General features: G+C 48.6%; 4 protein-coding genes across 17 annotated transcripts; 1 reads left to right on the plus strand and 3 right to left on the minus strand.

The window, feature by feature from the left end:
- The first annotated feature begins 119 nt into the window (after window positions 1-119).
- Window positions 120-5,703, plus strand: Psa (puromycin-sensitive aminopeptidase). Of its 3 annotated transcripts, XM_017242809.3 has the most exons (7): window positions 176-254; window positions 461-526; window positions 670-1,292; window positions 2,577-3,393; window positions 3,543-4,873; window positions 4,936-5,058; window positions 5,117-5,703. In XM_017242809.3, the coding sequence occupies exons 1-7, from the start codon at window positions 191-193 to the stop codon at window positions 5,324-5,326; spliced, it is 3,234 nt and encodes a 1,077-aa protein (XP_017098298.2). In that variant the 5' UTR covers window positions 176-190; the 3' UTR covers window positions 5,327-5,703. The 3 variants fall into 3 exon arrangements, with proteins under 3 accessions (XP_017098295.2, XP_017098298.2, XP_017098297.2); XM_017242806.3 differs by lacking the exon at window positions 461-526 and having other exon boundaries at window positions 120-254; XM_017242808.3 differs by lacking the exon at window positions 176-254 and having other exon boundaries at window positions 371-526.
- Iml1 (GATOR complex protein Iml1) lies at window positions 5,687-16,234 on the minus strand. Of its 12 annotated transcripts, none has more exons than XM_070280377.1 (22): window positions 15,997-16,234; window positions 15,631-15,938; window positions 15,083-15,571; window positions 14,433-15,025; window positions 14,208-14,376; window positions 13,733-14,147; window positions 13,543-13,674; window positions 11,214-11,345; window positions 9,676-10,078; window positions 9,448-9,622; window positions 9,192-9,383; window positions 8,781-8,855; window positions 7,892-7,950; window positions 7,537-7,644; window positions 7,275-7,481; window positions 7,127-7,224; window positions 6,901-7,068; window positions 6,685-6,845; window positions 6,461-6,623; window positions 6,287-6,399; window positions 6,173-6,228; window positions 5,687-6,116 (listed from the first exon to the last, which is right to left on the minus strand). In XM_070280377.1, the coding sequence occupies exons 1-22, from the start codon at window positions 16,055-16,057 to the stop codon at window positions 5,765-5,767; spliced, it is 4,629 nt and encodes a 1,542-aa protein (XP_070136478.1). In that variant the 5' UTR covers window positions 16,058-16,234; the 3' UTR covers window positions 5,687-5,764. The 12 variants fall into 12 exon arrangements, 10 of the variants coding, with proteins under 10 accessions (XP_070136478.1, XP_017098288.2, XP_070136480.1 ...); XM_017242799.3 differs by lacking the exon at window positions 7,892-7,950 and adding an exon at window positions 8,508-8,572; XM_070280379.1 differs by lacking the exons at window positions 7,892-7,950; window positions 11,214-11,345 and adding an exon at window positions 8,508-8,572 and having other exon boundaries at window positions 15,997-16,233.
- On the minus strand, window positions 11,352-13,530 carry Ir62a (Ionotropic receptor 62a). Its single transcript, XM_017242811.3, has one exon. The coding sequence runs from the start codon at window positions 13,432-13,434 to the stop codon at window positions 11,611-11,613; it is 1,824 nt and encodes a 607-aa protein (XP_017098300.2). The 5' UTR covers window positions 13,435-13,530; the 3' UTR covers window positions 11,352-11,610.
- A 641-nt stretch (window positions 16,235-16,875) lies between the features above and the next one.
- LOC108126365 (protein phosphatase PTC7 homolog) lies at window positions 16,876-18,681 on the minus strand. The gene has a single exon (XM_017242915.3). The coding sequence runs from the start codon at window positions 18,416-18,418 to the stop codon at window positions 17,444-17,446; it is 975 nt and encodes a 324-aa protein (XP_017098404.2). The 5' UTR covers window positions 18,419-18,681; the 3' UTR covers window positions 16,876-17,443.
- Between the last annotated feature and the right edge of the window lie 239 nt (window positions 18,682-18,920).

Here is an 18,920-nt window from a genome sequence, read left to right on the forward strand (position 1 = left end):
AAAAAAAGTTATTTTGGCTGATAAAAATTAAATTTTAATTTTAAATAATTTGATCTACCAAAAAAAAACGGTTTATCCAGCTATTGCAGTGTTGGTAAATATCCAATTATTTCGATAGACGATATACGCAATAGAGTTGCGTTGTTCGAGTTGTTTTTATTTTTATTTATTATTGTTTGCGTGAGGAGTCATGTACAAAAATGCACTGAAAGGCGGCATTCGCACCGCCAAGCAGGCCTGGAAGCTGAAAAACGGTGATTACACAATGGTTTTCATTTAGCATTTATAAATGCCACAGAGTGATAGCGGGAGAGGGGGCGGCAATCAGCTGTTGCTGACTGTGCCGATTAACGATTGTCGAAGCGTGTTATTCGCTCTTGCCGCCCGCCGCATATTGTGTTTTTTCTCAGCCGAATCAGGGGTTTTAACGCATCACAGTTGCTTGCTTTTGTTATTGCAGAGTTTGGCAAACTTAACTTGGACCTAGCCAAGGCCAACTCCGATTTTCAGGAGCATCTGTGCGAAGGTGAGAGAGGTTTTCGCCTGACCACCACCCCCGCTCTCCGCCTTGCAAAAAAATAATCAAATAACAACGCTTATCAGTTGCATTTAACGCTTTGATCTGCCCCAAAGTGCCTAACATCAGCTCGATTCTTGTCCCCCTTCCAGCTGCCAGACTTATCCACAACTTTTCTCCACCACCCGCCGCTGCCACCACCCACAGTCCCGTGTTGCTACTACTAAAAACAAACCCTAGCGATAACAGAAGACACTCGGGCGAAAATAGCCGGAGAAGCGTCGTTGCTAGCCATAATCGTCGGACTCCCAATAATTCCCGAAGACTCTTAACTCCCGATAAGACAGCTTTTAACGCCCGTTTCCGAGCAGAGACCGGCCACCTGAACGCCTTGATCTCCTCCAAGCAATTCGTGAAGGTGCAGAAACAGTTCTACCGGGACTTCTCCTCCGTGTCACTTGGAGCTCCTCTGAAGAACAGCGACGCTCCGTTGCTCGGGGACTTGTGCAGTCAGTACCGTGCCATCCTAGCCCACACATCGGCGGACGTTATACCAGGCGAGAATCAACATCCGCAGCATACGTGCCAGCAGCGCAGAGGAATCCACAGCCAGCAGCCACAAATCCTGAAAGAGGACTCACACCAGCGCAAGATGGCTCCGAAAGCAGAGTTCGAGAGACTGCCCACGAACGTGGTGCCACGCCACTACGAGTTGATCCTGCAGCCCGACCTGACGGCTTTCACCTTTACGGGCAAGACCATAGTACAAGTTCATGTGAGTATTTGAATCAGTATGTGAAGGGCAGTCCCTTTGGACTCCCGTATCAAGCCATCAATAAGGCCCAGTAGTTTCAAAATTCAAACTCTGTTGCTACCCTCCGTCTCTTTCCATTTCTCCCATCCGGCCACTTTCACTTTCCCATTATTGTTGTAACTTTAGTTTGCTGCGCACTGTGCGAACTTTTTCCTCTGACGTGTGCAAAAAAATATAAAAATAAAGACTCGGACATTCTCCTTGCTATTGCTGGCATTTCTCTTTATGCTGCAATTTGCATGCACGTAGATCCACAATCTGGCAAATGGATAATATGTATCTCTATATGCATACACCCACTGGAAAGCACAATGGCTTTGTCGCGCAGAAGGAATGACTGGCAATATGGTGGGGGTACCGCGCAAAATTTATTTGCACCAATCTCTTTTTTTGCTCCCGCCGCTCATAACGGTAGATTTTGTTTACGTTTTGTTTGCGTCAATAGCGGAAACTGTATTACTTGGCCAGGACGCACTTCAAACACCCTACATTCGGGGTTTTGGTCCTTCGAGACAAGTTGAACCATTAAAAATACATGGTTTATATAGGTTTATGGTTAAAAAATACTTTTATTTAAGATACTATTAAACAACTTTTAAATTTATTAGTTAAATAAGATAATGCCTCGTATGATTTGAGAGAAAAGTTTAAAAATAAGGCTTCGATTTAATTAATTTAGTCAGGTATTGAAGATATATCTTGAATAATTTATTTCATAAAAGCATTTGCTTGTTTATTTCTAAAAAATAAAAAAAACTTGCATAACTGCAAGTTTATGCAAATTGGAAACCCGCTTAGCACCCACTCGACAGGTAAAAGAATTACATTCCCATTCACCCAAGTCATTCGGCTGGACCCGATCTTCAGCAGAGTATGGGTTTCGCCAAAAAAAAACTCGTTTTGACCGTTTTGATTGCTTGGTTTAAGCCGGAAATCCACTACAAAGGCAAGAAAGCCGCATTTCTACGACCTTGAAGTAACTGTCCATGCACTGAAAGAACAAAGTCTTTATTTATTTTTATCCAAAAATACATCATATAAGGCAGTGGTTCTAAATATTTCTAAAGTTAAAAATTAACTCAAAATCAAAAAATTCAGTTATAGAAAGGTGATAATTTTTAGAAATCTAAATTTTTTTCGGTGCTTACTACCCCTACCTACTCTCTTTCCCCCTTAACTGTTTATTATTTTTGGGTTTGGCTTGATCATCTAACGGGTTTTTTACCTCTTCTGGCCATCCTGCAGGTCAAGGAGCCCACCAGCCAAATAACCCTCAATGCCCTGGACATCACCATCGATTCGGCGGAACTGCAGTTCGAGTGCAGCAAAGTGAAGCCGGAGAAGATCGTCTATTCGGTGGAGAATGAGACGGCGACGCTGCAGTTCACAAAGGAAATCCCAGCAGAGACCGCCGGCGTGCTGTACATGACGTTCACCGGAGAGCTGAACGACAAGATGAAAGGCTTCTACCGGAGCAAGTACTTCACGGCCACCGGCGAGGAACGGTACGCGGGAGTCACCCAGTTCGAGGCCACGGACGCCAGGCGCTGTTTCCCCTGCTGGGATGAGCCGGCGATCAAGGCCACCTTCGACATTACCCTAGAGGTGCCCAAGGACAGGGTGGCTCTCTCCAATATGCCCGTCCTGAAGGAGGATCCGCTGCCAAACGGACTACGTCGGGTGCGGTTCGATCGCACGCCTGTTATGTCCACCTATCTGGTGGCCGTCGTTGTCGGCGAATACGACTACGTGGAGGGCAAGTCGGACGATGGGGTGTTGGTCAGGGTATTCACACCCGTTGGAAAGCGCGAGCAGGGTACCTTCGCTCTGGAGGTGGCCACCAAGGTGCTGCCCTATTACAAGGACTACTTCAACATCGCCTACCCCCTTCCCAAAATGGACCTCATCGCCATTTCGGACTTCTCCGCTGGTGCCATGGAGAACTGGGGCCTGGTCACGTACCGGGAGACCTTTGTGCTGGTGGATCCCAAAAACACTTCTCTGATGCGGAAGCAATCCATCGCCCTAACGGTGGGCCACGAGATTGCCCATCAGTGGTTCGGTAAGCGGTGTTCTCATCTCTTTTTATGGCCAATCAATGGCTATAATCGTAGCCAGATTATAGTTGGTTTGATTAAAATTAGGAGCTTCTAAAGTGCCCATTAAATCTTAACAGTCTCTTACTAAGTAATAAACTTGTCTCTATTACAGGCAACCTGGTGACCATGGAGTGGTGGACCCACCTGTGGCTGAACGAAGGCTATGCCTCGTTTGTGGAGTTCTTGTGCGTGCATCATCTCTTCCCCGAGTACGACATCTGGACGCAGTTCGTGACGGACATGTACACGCGCGCCCTGGAGCTTGATTCCCTGAAGAACTCCCACCCCATCGAGGTGCCCGTGGGCCATCCCTCTGAGATCGACGAGATCTTCGACGAGATTAGCTACAACAAGGGGGCATCGGTGATCCGCATGCTGCACGACTACATCGGCGAAGATGACTTCAGGAAGGGCATGAACCTGTACCTCACCCGCCATCAGTACGGGAACACCTGCACCGAGGACTTGTGGACGGCATTGCAGGAGGCCTCCTCGAAGAAGGTTGCCGACGTCATGTCGTCGTGGACGCAGCACAAGGGCTTCCCGGTGGTCAGCGTAGAGTCAGAGCAGAAGGGGGAGAACCAACGGCTGCTGCGCCTGCGGCAGTGCAAGTTCACTGCCGACGGCTCGACGGCCGAGCAGGGCGACGACTGCCTCTGGGTGGTTCCAGTGTCGGTGTCCACATCGAAGAACCCCACTGGAATAGCGAAAACTTTCTTGCTGGACAAGCCCTACATGGAGGTGATCCTGGAAAATGTGGAAGAGCAGGACTGGATCAAGATAAATCCGGGAACCGTGGGCTACTACCGCACCCGGTACTCGGCGGAGATGCTGGAACAGCTGATGCCCGCCGTGGAGAAGATGGAGCTTCCGCCGCTCGATCGTCTGGGACTGATCGACGATATGTTTGCCATGGTGCAGGCGGGGCATGCGGGCACCGCTGAGGTTCTGGCCCTGGTGGATTCCTACCGCAACGAGACCAACTACACCGTGTGGACCGCCATCACCAACTCCCTGACCAACCTGCACATCCTCATCTCGCACACGGATCTCATGGACGATTTCCACCGCTTCGGCCGGAGTCTCTACGAGCCGGTGGCCACTCGTCTGGGCTGGGAGGCTCGCGACGGCGAGAACCATCTTGATACGTTGCTGCGAAGCCTGGTGCTCACCCGCCTGGTCTCCTTCCGCAGCGACGAGGTTATCGAGGTGGCACGCCACCGCTTCCGAAGCCACGTGAATGGAACCAGCTTGTTGCCAGCCGATCTGCGGACGACCTGCTACAAGGCTGTTCTGCAAGACGGCGACGAGAAGATCTTTGAAGAAATGCTCAACCTGTACAGGGCCACCGACCTGCATGAGGAGCAGGACCGCATCTCCCGGGCCTTGGGCTGCAGCGGCGATGTGAAGCTGTTGCGCCGCGTCATTGACTTTGCGATGTCGGTGGGTATTCCGAGATCTTAAGGAGATTTGTCCAAAATTTTACTTGGAATTTGTTGTTTCAGGGTGAAGTGCGCGCCCAGGACTCGGTTTTCGTTATAGTCGCGGTAGCCATTAATCCCAAGGGTCGTGACATGGCCTGGGAATTCTTCAAAGAAAACAACAAGCAGCTCCTGGAACGCTATCAGGTGGGTGGAGCTCTCAAATCGTGTACAACTGAATCCTAACAAACGATCTATGTTGCAGGGCGGTTTTCTGCTATCCCGACTGATTAAGTATCTCATCGAGAACTTTGCCTCCGAGGAGCGAGCCAAGGAAGTGGAGGACTTCTTCAAGGCAAACCCGATCCCTGGCACCGAGCGCACCGTGTCCCAGGCGGTGGAGACGATTCGCCTGAATGCCGCCTGGCTGGCGAGGGACCGCCTGCAGCTGACCACTTATCTGAAGGACAACTAAGACGCCCTTGTGGCCACCAGCATACCAAAGCATTTAACAACAATCACCAGCAGAGTAGTCGCAACCGAAGCACCACTAACAGCACCAGTAAACCGTATACCCCATAACACCACGCAAGCCAGTCACAATTAGAATGCCAGCAAGCCCCCGGAGAGGGGGGCCTCATAGATTAGCTTTAGTCAAGGATCCACCTATATAATGCAATGTCTTATTTACCGAAGGGATGATCGAAAACACAGAACCCTTAGCTTATCCAATGTGTATTCCCACAACATTTCTTTCCCTCGAAAATCATGTACGTGTTGAGTTTATTTCGATAAATAAATGCAATTCTAGGAAGAATCTGAGGAGAGTTCGATGCAAATTTCAAAACGGAACTTATCTAGTCGTTTATTTACAATTTTTATCAACATTTGGTTTGGTTTTTAAAATTAATAACTATTTAGGCTTCACTTCATCGTTGTTATTGTTGTTGAACTCAAACTTCTGGGCCTTGCGCTTTATCTCCTGGGACTGCGCCCAGAACGTGGCCAGGCGGTGGTCACCATTCGAGCAGAACTCTCGGAAATCCTTGAGCAGCTTCAGCTGGAAGAGCTCGCCGTCCGCGGAGTTGTTGATGGTCTGGGCCTTCCACTTCTTGTTGGGAATCATGTGGTTCCAGGCCCACAGGAAGCCCACCTTTTTGGGAACATTGGTGTTGTTGGTGTGGCCATAGACGCATCGCGTGAAATTGGCCTCCTCCTCCTGGTGGATTGGAGATTCCACCTGGGTGTTGCTGTTGGTGGCGCACCTTCAGGGGATAAGGATGTTAAAAGAAAGTAATGATTCAAAGATTTAGATCCTTACCGTATCAAGGCAAACATGTTGCCTGTGCAGTGCACATACTGGTACTCCTTGGGAAGCTGTTTGGATCGTTATAAAATTAGGAAAATCTTAAAAATTATTTAAATTCACACTCACATCCTTGCCCACGGTGTACTTCTTCTCCAGAACACAGGGCAGGAAACCGAACTTGGACAAAATGGCTTCCTGAAGGAACAGCATTCGATCCGAACGAGATTCCTCTGGGAATTCTGAAGAACAAATAGGAAAAGTTTAAATATCTCTCGATTCCCGAAATCAATCTAAAGATACCCTCAAATAGTGCAGCTCCATCGGGCAGGAATGTGGTGCAAAGTGGAATGAAAATGGGACCCCTTAAAGGATCCGATTTCCTTGTGAAGGGTTCTGCCATGGGATCGGCTGGTACTGAGACCAGGAAATTGAACTGATTCGCCTTCCGCATCCAACCTCCAATCTGAAAATAGGGAAAAGTTAGGAACCAAAGTTTCAAGAAGATTCTGCTTTAATTTCTGTACCAAATCGGCGACTATGGGTCCTGATGAGGTGACCCACTCCACAACAATCTCAAAGGCAAATCCAGGCTGCAGGACAGTGTGGTGTTTCACATGACCCCACTCCATCCGATCGCTCTTCTGGTTGACATCAATCTCCAAGTGGGACTGGCGGTAAACGCGTTCTGAAATGAAGATTTTGAATTATTTTTGTGCCAAGTGAAAGTTTGGAACACTTGCTGTTACTGCTGGCATCCGTCCAGGACTGGGGCGCTGGTGACTCTCTCAGGAAGTTGGGAACTGGCGTGGCTACTTGCTCGTCGTGCCACAGGAAGCTGCAGCCCTGGAACTCAATTTCCAACCACTCGTTGACAAAGGCACTGTAGTCGTTCAGCGGCTGGGCATAATCTGGAAGGAACATCTTTGTATGAAAAGGGACGCAGTCCTTGGGAGACAACGGGTATACCCTTGGAATTTTTGTCCTGCTGCACCACATAGTAGAAGACGAAGCCCGGAACCACGGGCTTGTTCCAGTCCCCAGAGGCGTGACAGATCATTCGCTCCCTAAATGAAACATTTTAGTTCAAGGATGCATTCGTTTCCCGCAAACATACTTTCGCATGGCTTCCAGCAGCTCCAAGGGATGGCGGCCGTTGTTGAGGCGCGTCTTCAGCCACATCAGGGCATCGTAGGAGATGAAGGTGCACGAGGGCAGCGACTGGGTCTTGGAGAAGTAACCCACTCCTGTCACGGGATGCTTCATGGCTTCGAAAATCTCAGCGAGCGTGGCATTGGGGCTAAACTTGATGTCCACAGGGAATCTACAAAGTAGGGACATTATTATCCATGTTTTAGGTATAGAAGTATAATATTCACCCATCGTCCTGGTCATCTCTGGCGGCGATCCCCGCAGCAGGCACAGCATCTGTGGCGGGAAAGTTGCGCGGAATCCGGCCGTTCTCCAGCTTGGGGCGAACGTTAATGCTGGCGTGGGAGGACAAAGAACAAGATTAGATGCTGGCAGGACAGGGGCACTGTATATCAATGTCCTCTTCCATGTTGGGTATGCGAGTGTCTGGATTCGGGTCAGAGGATTCTGTGGGCCAATTGCTTTATGCGGGTTAGGTTTTTCGGGGATGATTCTTGGTGGGGATTAGTCGAGAGTGGTGATGAGATACGTAAACGGAACCAGGACGGGGCAGGCCCCGCTGGCCCTGGGAGTGGCACAAACCTTTGCTGCTGTGAGTTTAATTGATTATGATGCTTTTCAGTGAGTCTAGGTGTGTCATGCTGCTGAAAGCCAAATACCAAATTAAATAATAATAAAAAAGGTACGTAAACCTAACAAACAAAACCTCTAAAGTTGGAACAAGGAGTTAGGAGGCGAGTAACCAGGAACAACGTCAACGCGGAGCCATCGGGCTCGGATGCAGAGTAAAACAAAAGGACTACGAGTACGCAACAGAAAGGATACAAACTGAAACCATACAACAAACCGGCAAGGACAAATATACAGCTAGGCTAGGCCCAGGACTCCGGGGTGTCCTGGTGTCCTGGGAGCACAACAACTAGAACCATCAGCCAACCAAACTCCCGGCAAACGTGCGAGTACCAGAGACCGTAAATCAAGCTTAATCTTAATGACTAACTAGTGTAAGTAAATTAATAAGTAAAAGTAACCAATTATCCTTACGGTTCCTGGCTTTTACAAATGCGAGTACAGTGTTCAGGTGTTCGGGGGTGTGGGGTGAGTGTGATATTGTGTGTGTTTCTAGGTATGAGCGTGTACAGGGGATAATACAGGGGGGTCCTTAGATCTAATTAGTGTTTGGAATCGATATAAAAACCTGGGTCGCTTCTCCGGCAGCCGGTTGCTGCCGACCCTCTCCCGGAACGGAGAGTTCATGAGTCCCTGAGGAGTTGGATACGGTTTGGGGCAGGAAGACAGATAGGGAGGCACATTTAAAGAGAGACAAAAGAGTTATATGAGCATCTTGTCCACCAGATATCCACTATATCGATCAAAACTATGAAACTATAACGCAAGAAACTGTACAAAAGTGCGCTGGTCTGAATGAAATGAAATCAAGATCAAGAGCTTAAGGCTAAGAGTAGATAACCTGGTTAGGCTGAGGCCTGGATATAATGCTGGTACTGTGTCGTCGCTTGGTTATGCTGTGGGCGATGGGGCTGTCCTGGAAGAGTGAGGCGAGAGATACTCGGATACATCAGGGGCGAATGGGGGCACAGAAGCTGTCTTTGTGATGCAAGTTAGATAATTAAGTAAATACCCATCTGGACTACCTAGACCTGCCTTGACACAAAAGAGGGTTCCTTCCAAAGGAAACCTCTTTAAATGTGTACATATTAGTATCATATATTATCAGTAGATCCGATAATATAAGCTTTTTAAAAGGATGCTGTGGCAGTCTAGAAGATTAGTCTATGAGGAGACAGAACGGAGTTACAGAATTAACGCAACGGATCACAAATACACAAATATTGACGTGGGGTGGAGTCGCATTTCTTACTCTCGCCTTCCGGGCAAACTGGCGCTTCAGCTTGCTGACCGCCTCGATCAGCCGGACAAAGTCCTCCACCTGATCCTGTGTGTTGTCCGCCGTGGCGTCGGGGAAGATGTCGCAGCGCTGGCAGCTCGCAATCTTGTTCACGATGTTCTCCCTTGGGAGTAAGTACATCCGATACCGCCAGTACTTCAAGCTCTATTGGATAGGATTAGCATTTAGTTTCAAATAAGATAAGGATAAGAATAAGGACACTAGTTACCTCCATTAGTGGATAATCCACATCCCCTCGCGTACAGATGTAGAGATCCATGTGATTCCAGTTAAAGTTCTCCAGTTTCTCGGTGGTGAAGTTCACCCCGGAGATCTCGTAGGTCTCGTGCTGTGGAGCGTGGAAGCGGTAGCGGTAGTCCACATTAATGGGGGGATACGGGTGCCTGAAAAGGAAGACCATAAAACCGTTTCTAAACCGGAAGATATCCTCATTTACCGGGGTCTGTAGCCGGTCACGGTGATCACAGAGCCACTCAACGAGATCTTGTGGAAGATGCGTCCGATCGAGAGGAGGTACTCCTTCTTAATCTCGCATGGCGGCTTCACAGGCAGCACCGCGGAGGAGGAGGAGCACCCGCCCCCATTCGAGGGCTTCTCGTCCACCACAATGAGCTGGAAGCCCTGGGCCAGGCGCTGCGAAACAATCTCCTTGCAGACCTCCTCCGTGGAAAGGGGCTTCCGGTAGACAGCCCGGCTCTGGGCGTAGTCGTGGTTCACGTCGTCCGGCAACAGGGTGTAGTCCGTAATGACATAGTCGTTGTTTAGCGACCGCTTGTCCGGGAAATAGTCCGTGGTAATGGGCAGGCAGGCGGGGATGGTCAGCGACTTCCAGTCAACGCCTGCAAACGGATCCACCGGTATTAGCAGGAGGACTCTCGGATACGGGGTCAGAGGTCAGAGAGAACAAAGAGAAAGCCAACGCCGGTACAGGTGTGTAAATCAAAATCGCTCAAGCTAGAAGTCTACGGAAATCATAACCAAAGGAGTGGGTGGTGGTAGGAGCTCCCGTCCGGGCGGAGCTTCGCTTCTGTCACCAACGGATGTGGGTGAGTGGTTTTAGTTAGCGTGTGGTTGGCGTGCGAACATAACACAAGTGGGCGGGGCGAGTGGGCGGGCGAGTGGCAAGCATACTAAGTTTCTACAAAACTACACAACGACAACATGCGTGGCACATGCTTCCTTGAACCAACATGCTCCCATCTCCAAAAGTGGCCCGAGCATCGGGGTTATCAACCGCCTCTCCGATGGATGTGTGGTGGGGTGTGCAGGTGGTGCAACTACTCACTAGGATAAGACTATTATTGGTAATGGATGTGGAGCTACATGCATAGGGGTGGTGCAGGGGCAGGACTTCGAAAGCGGTTAAACAGGGGAGTGCAAAGCAGATAATCTACAGGGTAGGTCCCAGACTTTGGGGCTAGAGTAAGGGCCAAGTCCCCTCCCTTAGGCAAATAGTTCTGCTATATATCTGATTTCCCTTTAAACAAAGTTAAATAATTTGTTTATCAAAGTTCAGGCTTTAAATTCTATAGAATTACTTAAACTATTTGTGTACAAAGTTTAAAAATAAAACTGATAAGAGCTAGCTCTGATAAAAATAATCTCCCTTTTTTAATAAACTACTGAGCTGGCTATATAATTCTGAAAAATGATATTTCTAAAAATAAAAACTGATGGAATAATATACAAAAATAAGTAACCTTTATCAAAAATACTCTTAACCCCCTCTTAAATATATTTTCTATGCAAAAGCGGAAAATAAATACAGGCAAGGTAAACCCCTACGTAGGTCTCCTTGAACTCCAACTACAAGCTCCATAAAGGCAGAGATCGAAAGACTATATAGTGTGTAGATAGATAGCTAATCGTGTGTTGGTGGCGAGTGTGTTTCGGGTATTTTTGAGTGTGGTTTTGGATGCATTACTAATGCTTTGTACAGAGTTCAAAAGTGGTGTGAATTGTTTTTGTCCAAACCTATGATGATCTTTCCTCTTCCTCCGCCGCCCGCCTCCGCCTCCAGAGGGTCGGGGGGCGAGGCCGTTTCTAAAGCCTCCAGGTCGCCCAGATGATGATGCTCGCCCTCGACGATCGGCCGCAGATGCTTGGCTAGAGGAGCAATGGATTCGGAGTGGGTTCGATGGGAATACGGATACGGATACGGATATGATGGGTTGCAAATTTCGATTCGTTGGGTTAGGTCCGATCGTGGTTCATTCGAGGTTGGTGATGTTTGTTTTGTGGCGGTGGTGGTGGTGGTGGTGGGGGAGAGTGTGAATCATACGTAAACTTAGATTAGACTTTATATTCGTTTAAATAATTTCGATTTGTTTTTTTTCGGTTAAAAATGAGCTACTTTGTATGCGGATTAGGCTTAAGATTGAGTCCCCGGGTTGCGGTTAGTAGGCGGTGGCTTTCCTTTCATCTTGCACCCCAAGCTGCTGCGGATCTCGACGAGAAAAGCAACTCCGCTGCCCAGCATTCCGCAGAGGAATAAACTAAAGACCGGACAAAGGACTTTCAGAGACAGCGGCCTGATCCTAAGCGTCTCCTCCAACTGCGCCAGGGTGGAGAAGTCCCGCAGGTAGCCCATGAAGTGGGCATGGCGGTAGGCAGTCTCGAACCATATCTTGTCCAGTGAGCTTTGTTGCACCTTCAGCAGGAACCGGTGCAGTGGATCCTTGAAATGCGAGTCAACCCTCAGGGGGTACTGAAAGGGGAAGGTTCCCTGACATGTTTCGGTCAGGATGAAGCGCTTCTTCCGCAGGTATCGCTGCTGGATGTTGAAGAACATCCAGCGGACTTTGCTAATCGGATAGATGTACTCTGGGTCCATTGCGATGCGCTTGGACTGGAATGTGGCTTGATCCGCGAAGGTAAACTTTCGTTTGAACTCCTCGCTGTGGCCCAACGACCCCACGATGATCTCCACGTCTGAGGGTACTACCAGGATGCGGTTGGGCAGCTTGAAGATCTCCTCCAAAGTGCCCGCCGGTTTCTGAGTCAGGGTAACCGCTAAAAAGGAAGTGAGTCTGGTGGTGTAGCTCTGCCCCAGAATGAAGATCCCCAACAGGATCAGGGAACTGGATACGAGGCTACTGAGCTTGGTGTTCTTGGATCTACGGTGGCCGGCTCCTGGTAACCCCAAGGCTGCCCAAATCTGGGAGCTCTTCACCAATCTCCGCACATAGACGAAGTGCAAAATGAGCGAGGTGATGATTAAACAAGTCCAAAGATAGCTCCGGAAGGGCATGAACACGTAGAGGTTCCTTGGGATATCGTTATCCAGCGGTACCATGAAGCATCGTTCCGACATCAAGGTGGGATAGGAGTAGTCCACTTGGCTGTTTGGGTGAATGGTATCGTACAGATGCGGGCTCATCTCGATCTTATTTTGAATAATCAGCCCATTAAGGGCATCCCGGTCCAACCAATCGGACCCATTTACCGTTAGGGGATAGAGATCCAAGGACACGTTCAAGTGGGCCATAAACCTAGTGATGAGGGTACCACCCAAGCCGTCGAGGTGCCACTGCTTCTTTTGAAGATTTATCCACCAAAAGGTGTTGGGGATGTCCTGCTGAACTGGCACCCGCAGTCGGTATCCTTGAAAGTTTTTCGCGTTCGGCGATGGAAAGAGGTGGAGCGGGTCATACGCTGCCAACTTTCGCATCCGAATGATCCTGATTTGGGGATAGGGGTCCATCTGGTAGAACCTGCGGTTCGCGACCACCACCAAGGCGGATCTGAACTGCAGCCGCCAAAGGAGCTCAAAGAAGTGAGCCAGATCCGTACGATTAATCGGATCTCTTAGGAGGAATATTGTCTTGCAGTAGCGCCTTCCCCTGGCCCTCTTGGCTTGGAGTTCTATAATTGCGTCAGTGTGGTTCCTTGCAAACACCAAGTACACTGTTTCCTCATCCTGGATGGCACTAAACTTCAAATGTGTGTCCTCTGCGTTCGTTGCCGTCATCTGCGGGAGCAGGTTGAAGTGGTTGGAGGCGTTGCTTCGCAACTGGCGATAGAGGCCGTCCAGGTAGGTGGGATCTACCGCATCCACGCTGCTTGCCACGGTAAACGCCGTCAGACGGTACACTCGTCCTATCCTGTCCATAAACTGGGCGAGTTGGGCCGGTTGCTCAAAGCTCCCCGTTGCCCCAATGGGGCTCGTCATCAGTATCACCAGGATCAGGAACATTTTCGCTCAAGAATCAAAGACTCACTGGCTGGTACCCTGCCGTTTTGCGGAGTTTTTAGCGGTTGCTCCCGCCGCGATAGCATCTCCTACTGTTTGCCCAACACTTACCTGTGGTAATTGCCGGTGTCCATTCCTGCTCTCCGGTTGCTCCCCAGAGATACGATTTGGCTTGCGTGGCCGTCAAGTTGGGCACGTTGGCGGGAAGAGCATTCATAAACGAGTTCTGGCGCCGCTTAAAAACTGTGAAAGGATACTTTGAATCAGGACATATTACAAGAAGTAGGCACTTGCTCCTCACAATCGATTTTGTCCTCGCTCTGTGATGAGACGGACTTGCTCAGCATCGAATAACTGGACACCCGATCGTATTGCTCTCCGTTCTCGCCCCCGTACTCCTCCGGCTCGTTATTGTTGTTACTGCCATTCTGCTGAAGCGGCTGCAAGGGCTTCTGGTGCTGGTGCTGGCCCGCTTGTGAGCTTTTTGCCGGAACAGCCTGGTAGTGATGTTGTTGGATAAGCACTCCGGTCGGACCCTTGGGGAAGATGTGTGTCCAGCGGCGTCGGTTCGAAGTCAGCTTTATGGTGACTTGCGAAGGATCGAAGGGATTGATGAGCGCCCTGCCGGGACGTACAATGGGTGCAATACTGACAATCGTGCGTCGGGAATTCTTCTCCGAGGCCAGAGATTCGGAAAGGTTAGTTGCATCCGGTTGCTGCAAACCAAGGAGGTAATGGGGTGAACTTTCTTTCAGAAATAACTATATTTTTCATACCAAAGCTGCCAGCATTGCGGATGTGCCATGATGAATATCTGGGTCGGACATCTTGCGGCGAATGGCTGGAATCTGGGTGGGTGTCAGGTTCTCCCACTCGTTGTTGTAGGCATACGTCTCCAGGCTTGGGACTGAGGTCTTCTTGGCCCTCACCACTCGTTGCAGAGAACTGGTGGTTGAAAACGGTATTAGGAATGAATAAAGAACCGAAGAGGAGTGGCCTACCAAGTACTCTGTGCCGGCAGCGGCTGGAAAATCTGTTCATCGTAAGCGTCGTAGTCGAAGAGGTGGTTGTGCTTGTACTCCGATTGGTTGCAGCTTAGGAAGTGACGCTCATTGTCCTCGCCCCCCTCGCTGGCGTCCTGCAGCGTTGATCCGAAAAGGGGCAGCTTGATTCTGGGGATGAAACTGGAATAGGCAATCTTCTTGTTTGTCGAGTAAAAGCTCAGGTTGATCCAGTGCGGCAAGGAGTAGTCGTCAGCGGAGGTGAGCGTGGTGTCCTTGTTGTGGAACTTCAGTAGGGGCACAGCGTGCAGAGGTTGTTCCCCGACGCAAACCAAGTCACTACCCACACCATTATCGATGATCCGCTGCTTGGTGATGTTTGTCAGCTCCCGATCCACGGAGAAAACCCCTACTCCGGGGGTAATCACCACAGACAGTTGACCTGTGCGGTCAAAGGTTCTGTCCAGGTAGTGCTTCTCAAATGTGTTGAGCGAGATGTTGAGAACCTCTAGGAAATTTCCCTGAGTGGCTGTGGAATTGGTGGCTGGGGGGATCTTCATGTGCTCCCTTTCGTGATAGCGCAGAACTGTGGCCTGCAAGGATTGGTAATGGATTAAAGATTCTCTTCAAAGATTTGGCTGAATAGGCACCTGGTAGGAGGTGAACAGCTTGCGCAGTTGCCCCAGTACCGTGCACCAATCATCGCAACGCTCGTTTTGGATTGCCACCCGGTAGAAATCCTCGTAGAAGCGGCCCTTGTAATCCAACTGGAGGCAGTCACGCATGTGTTCGGGGAACTCGTCCAGGCTCTTGGCAGCGTAAAAAGTGCGCGAAAAAAGGACAATGGTCACTTCGTGGTTGCAGCTCAGCTTTTTCCACTTCTGGAAGAGCTCCGTGAGAAATCCATTGACCGCCTTCTCGAAGTATAAGTCCCCATGGATGTCAAAGTCCCACATCTCCGAGGACATCTGCAGAAAGAGGTACACCATGGAGGTGCTACTTCGAAAAACGATTTTGGTGTCCTCCGTAATGACGCCACTGGCTACCCGTTCACCCTGCGACCACATCTCGTACACTTGGCACCGGATCTGCATGTCATTGTAGTCGATCTTCTTATTCACGTAAACGCAGGTGTCCGTCTTTAAAGAAGAGTAAGTTAATAGTCTTGTAATGACTCCACTTCAGTCAACCCTCTTACCAAGTAAGTTTTTAGTCGCCACATCTCGGAGCGTCCCATGTATTGGTCCTTAAAGGTTATTTCTATGGAGTCCAGGGCCACATCCGCAGGATTCACTATGCGCATCACCACATTGGAGTAGGCGCGCATCTTGAAGGCGGCGGCAATGCCGGATTCAATACTTATTACGTCCCTGCCAGCGTTCACGTTGAACTCTGTGATCTGGAGCAGCAGGTGGGTACCATTCTCATCATCCGGGGCATAGATCTCCACCACGTCGCCAACATTGGCGTTTGGGTGGTCCTTTAGATTCATGACCAGGTCGGCATCTGATGATAAACAGTGTAAACAACGATAGTTTGTTGATTGTTTTTATAATTTGGTTACCGTATGATTTGTTGCACCCTCGGGTGTGGGTGGTCAGCTTGTAGAGTTTCATGGCAGGCATCCCAGGAGTGCTGGGACGTAAGGAGCAGGTTCCCTGGACCTGCGCCCCTTTTTGTATGGGATCTGAAATAGTCTCTCCCTAATTTTTCTTCCAAGAAGCTTTTAATCCACTTTTAAATACTTGTAAAATTCTTGTTACACCGTGTTTTTGTTTTTCCGTATGTTCAGTGAGACCGTACATTCAAATGTGCGAAATACCAAAGATGCCATGGGCTGTCCCAAAATGTACCTATTTTCAGGGACATTAATGCGCAATTGTTTTATTAATTTTATCAAATCCTTATTAAGAATGCACTTTTAGTTCTTTTTAACTAAATAAATTTAAAACATTTAATATTGAAAAATGTTTAAAGTTTTTATCAAAACCAAAATATACTACAATTAATCATTAAAAAAGTACTTTTTTGTAATTGTAAAGTCCATTGTTTATTTTTTAGTTGCTATTATTTACTTTTCAAATATTTGTATTATATTATTCACTTTTTAAATAAACTACGTATACGCGTCGTCACGTAACTATAAACGACTTCTTCGAGATAAGAAATGCATATTTGTTTATAAATTCTCACCTATGTATATATTTTTATAGCATTTATATATACATATAGAAAAACAAATGTAGATCCTAAATTAGCCCCATTTAAAAAGAATGATAATTCTATTAATGTCCCCTCCACTGTGCCTATTAATTTACATCTTTCTGGCCATGAAGCTAATCTAAGCAATTAGAAAGAACGCCGTATTCGAGTTTTTGTTTTTATTTTTATTTTTATATATTTGTTTATTGAATTTATCTCGAAATGATTACAATTCGGATCGTTGTGTTTTAAATGAATAATTTTATTGGGTCGCAATATCAGTGAGTACATATCGACAATAATCGTAGCTTCACATCAAGACAGTACACCTGGCTAAATGGCTAATCCTCAGTCCTTAATCAGATGGCATCCATGGGCCGGAATCTGGACCCTGCTATCCGGATCCGATCGGGCTTAGGTTTCGCAATCTGTTTGTTTTTGTTTGTTTCGCGGCGATTGGAACGCCTCTGACGACAGAGATCGCTTGAGACTGATACAGACCGTTGTCCACAATTCGTCCGGATTTGGATTTTTTCTACTTATAGCAAGAGTTATGTATACAATGCAAGGCGTGGGTCGCTCACCAGGATGCGTCGAATTAGTTTGTCGATTGGTTCGAAAATGAGTTGACTCGTATATATGTAACTAACAATCAAAAGTCGCTTGTCCTCGTCTTCGTTTGAATATTCGTCTTCAATCTCAACATGCAGCTTAAACGGTAGACAGAACCACGAAACAGGCTCCTAAAGCTAACTAAACACGTACGGACTACAAGTAAACACTAAACACTAAAGAGGGGGGAGGACATCTCACATTGCCACAGTGGCCAGGACTACGGTGATGTCGTCGGGCTTGCCACCACGCGCCTGGATGTTATTCCTCCTGGCGCTCAGGGCGAACGGCGAGAGGAACTCGCTGTTCAACGACAATGTGCGGGCCATCAAGGCCAGGCTGTTGGCTGTCATCTGCAGCTTGACGGGGTCACGTTCACCCTCCACCTCGCTGAGCACCTGCAGCATAAGATCTTCGGGGACGTTGTCGAACACTCCGTCGGTGGCAATGAGAATCACATCGCCGTCCTTGACGGGAAAGCTCATGGTGTCCGCCGACTCGGGACTATCGCTAAGGACGTTGGGTCCATGTCCCGGGGGCGGAAGGGAAAGCTGGAAGGGGGTGTTAAAGTAGTGCTGCTGCTCCTCTGACTTGTGCACCACCTGGCCCTGTCGCACCACGATGAAGCCGCTGTCGCCAATGTTGGCTGTGTGCACGGTACTAGTTTCGCGGTTTAGGATCAACACGCAGGCTGTGCTGCTACCCAGGATCGGTTTCTTCTGCTCCATCAGCTCGCAGTAACTGTAGGCCAGCAGGTTGACCGGGCGTTGCGGGTTGAAGTGGCTGCAGTGCACCAATCGTTCGCAGGTGCGCATCAAGAAGGACGAAAACTCTCCGGGATCAATACCATAGCTGCGCCAACCGCCCACTCCATCGGCCACGCCCATAACATCCGCCTGCTCCGTGGAGGCCTTGAACCACGAGTCCTCGCCATACTTTCCGGGGCGGTACTTGTGCCGTAGGTTGTCCTTAGCGAAGCCACACACCACAGAAACAAAGCGAGGCTTTGAGGGGTTTGCTCCACATTCTGGCCCCGATGCGGATCCCGACTTCACGGTACCCTTGGCCGCTGCAGCTCCTCCGCCACCGGTGGCGGTCTCTAAAAGAGTGGAGAAGCTGCTGCGGAGAGCACGCGAGATCAGGCGCGAGGTCCAGTTGAGCGACGAGTGCATCACAACTCGTGGTCTCGTGGTCTGCGTGTGAGTCCACTTACATCCAGAGGTCGATTATTGATTTTGCCTTGTCGAGGTTGCGTTTCCTGGCGTTTGACTTCTTCTCCAACACCTTCTACTAACAATTTTCAGGCCAAATATTCTATCTCGACGGGGCGAACAATTTACGTTCCAATTTTAATGTGAAATGTTATGTGATACACTTTTTCACGTCAGGTCGTTGAGCTCCGGAACCGGTTCCATATTCGTTTTGTTGCCCCCGCCTCCTGCCTCTGAACTGGATCCAACGAGGTTTCTTTGAACTAAATCGATAAAAGTAGAGATGGGCAAAAAAGGTTAATATCCAAATTTTATTAATTTAGTATTTGAGGACCATTATATACAATATTCTTTCGAGTATAAATCTTCAAATGCCATAGAGCAATAGCAAACGCCAGATTGAATTTCAAATTATTATTTTAATTTGCAAACAATCGATTGGTATATAAAATTTATCGATAGT

The sequence above is a fragment of the Drosophila bipectinata genome, chromosome 3L (assembly GCF_030179905.1).
Source record: "Drosophila bipectinata strain 14024-0381.07 chromosome 3L, DbipHiC1v2, whole genome shotgun sequence".
Lineage (NCBI taxonomy): Eukaryota > Metazoa > Arthropoda > Insecta > Diptera > Drosophilidae > Drosophila > Drosophila bipectinata.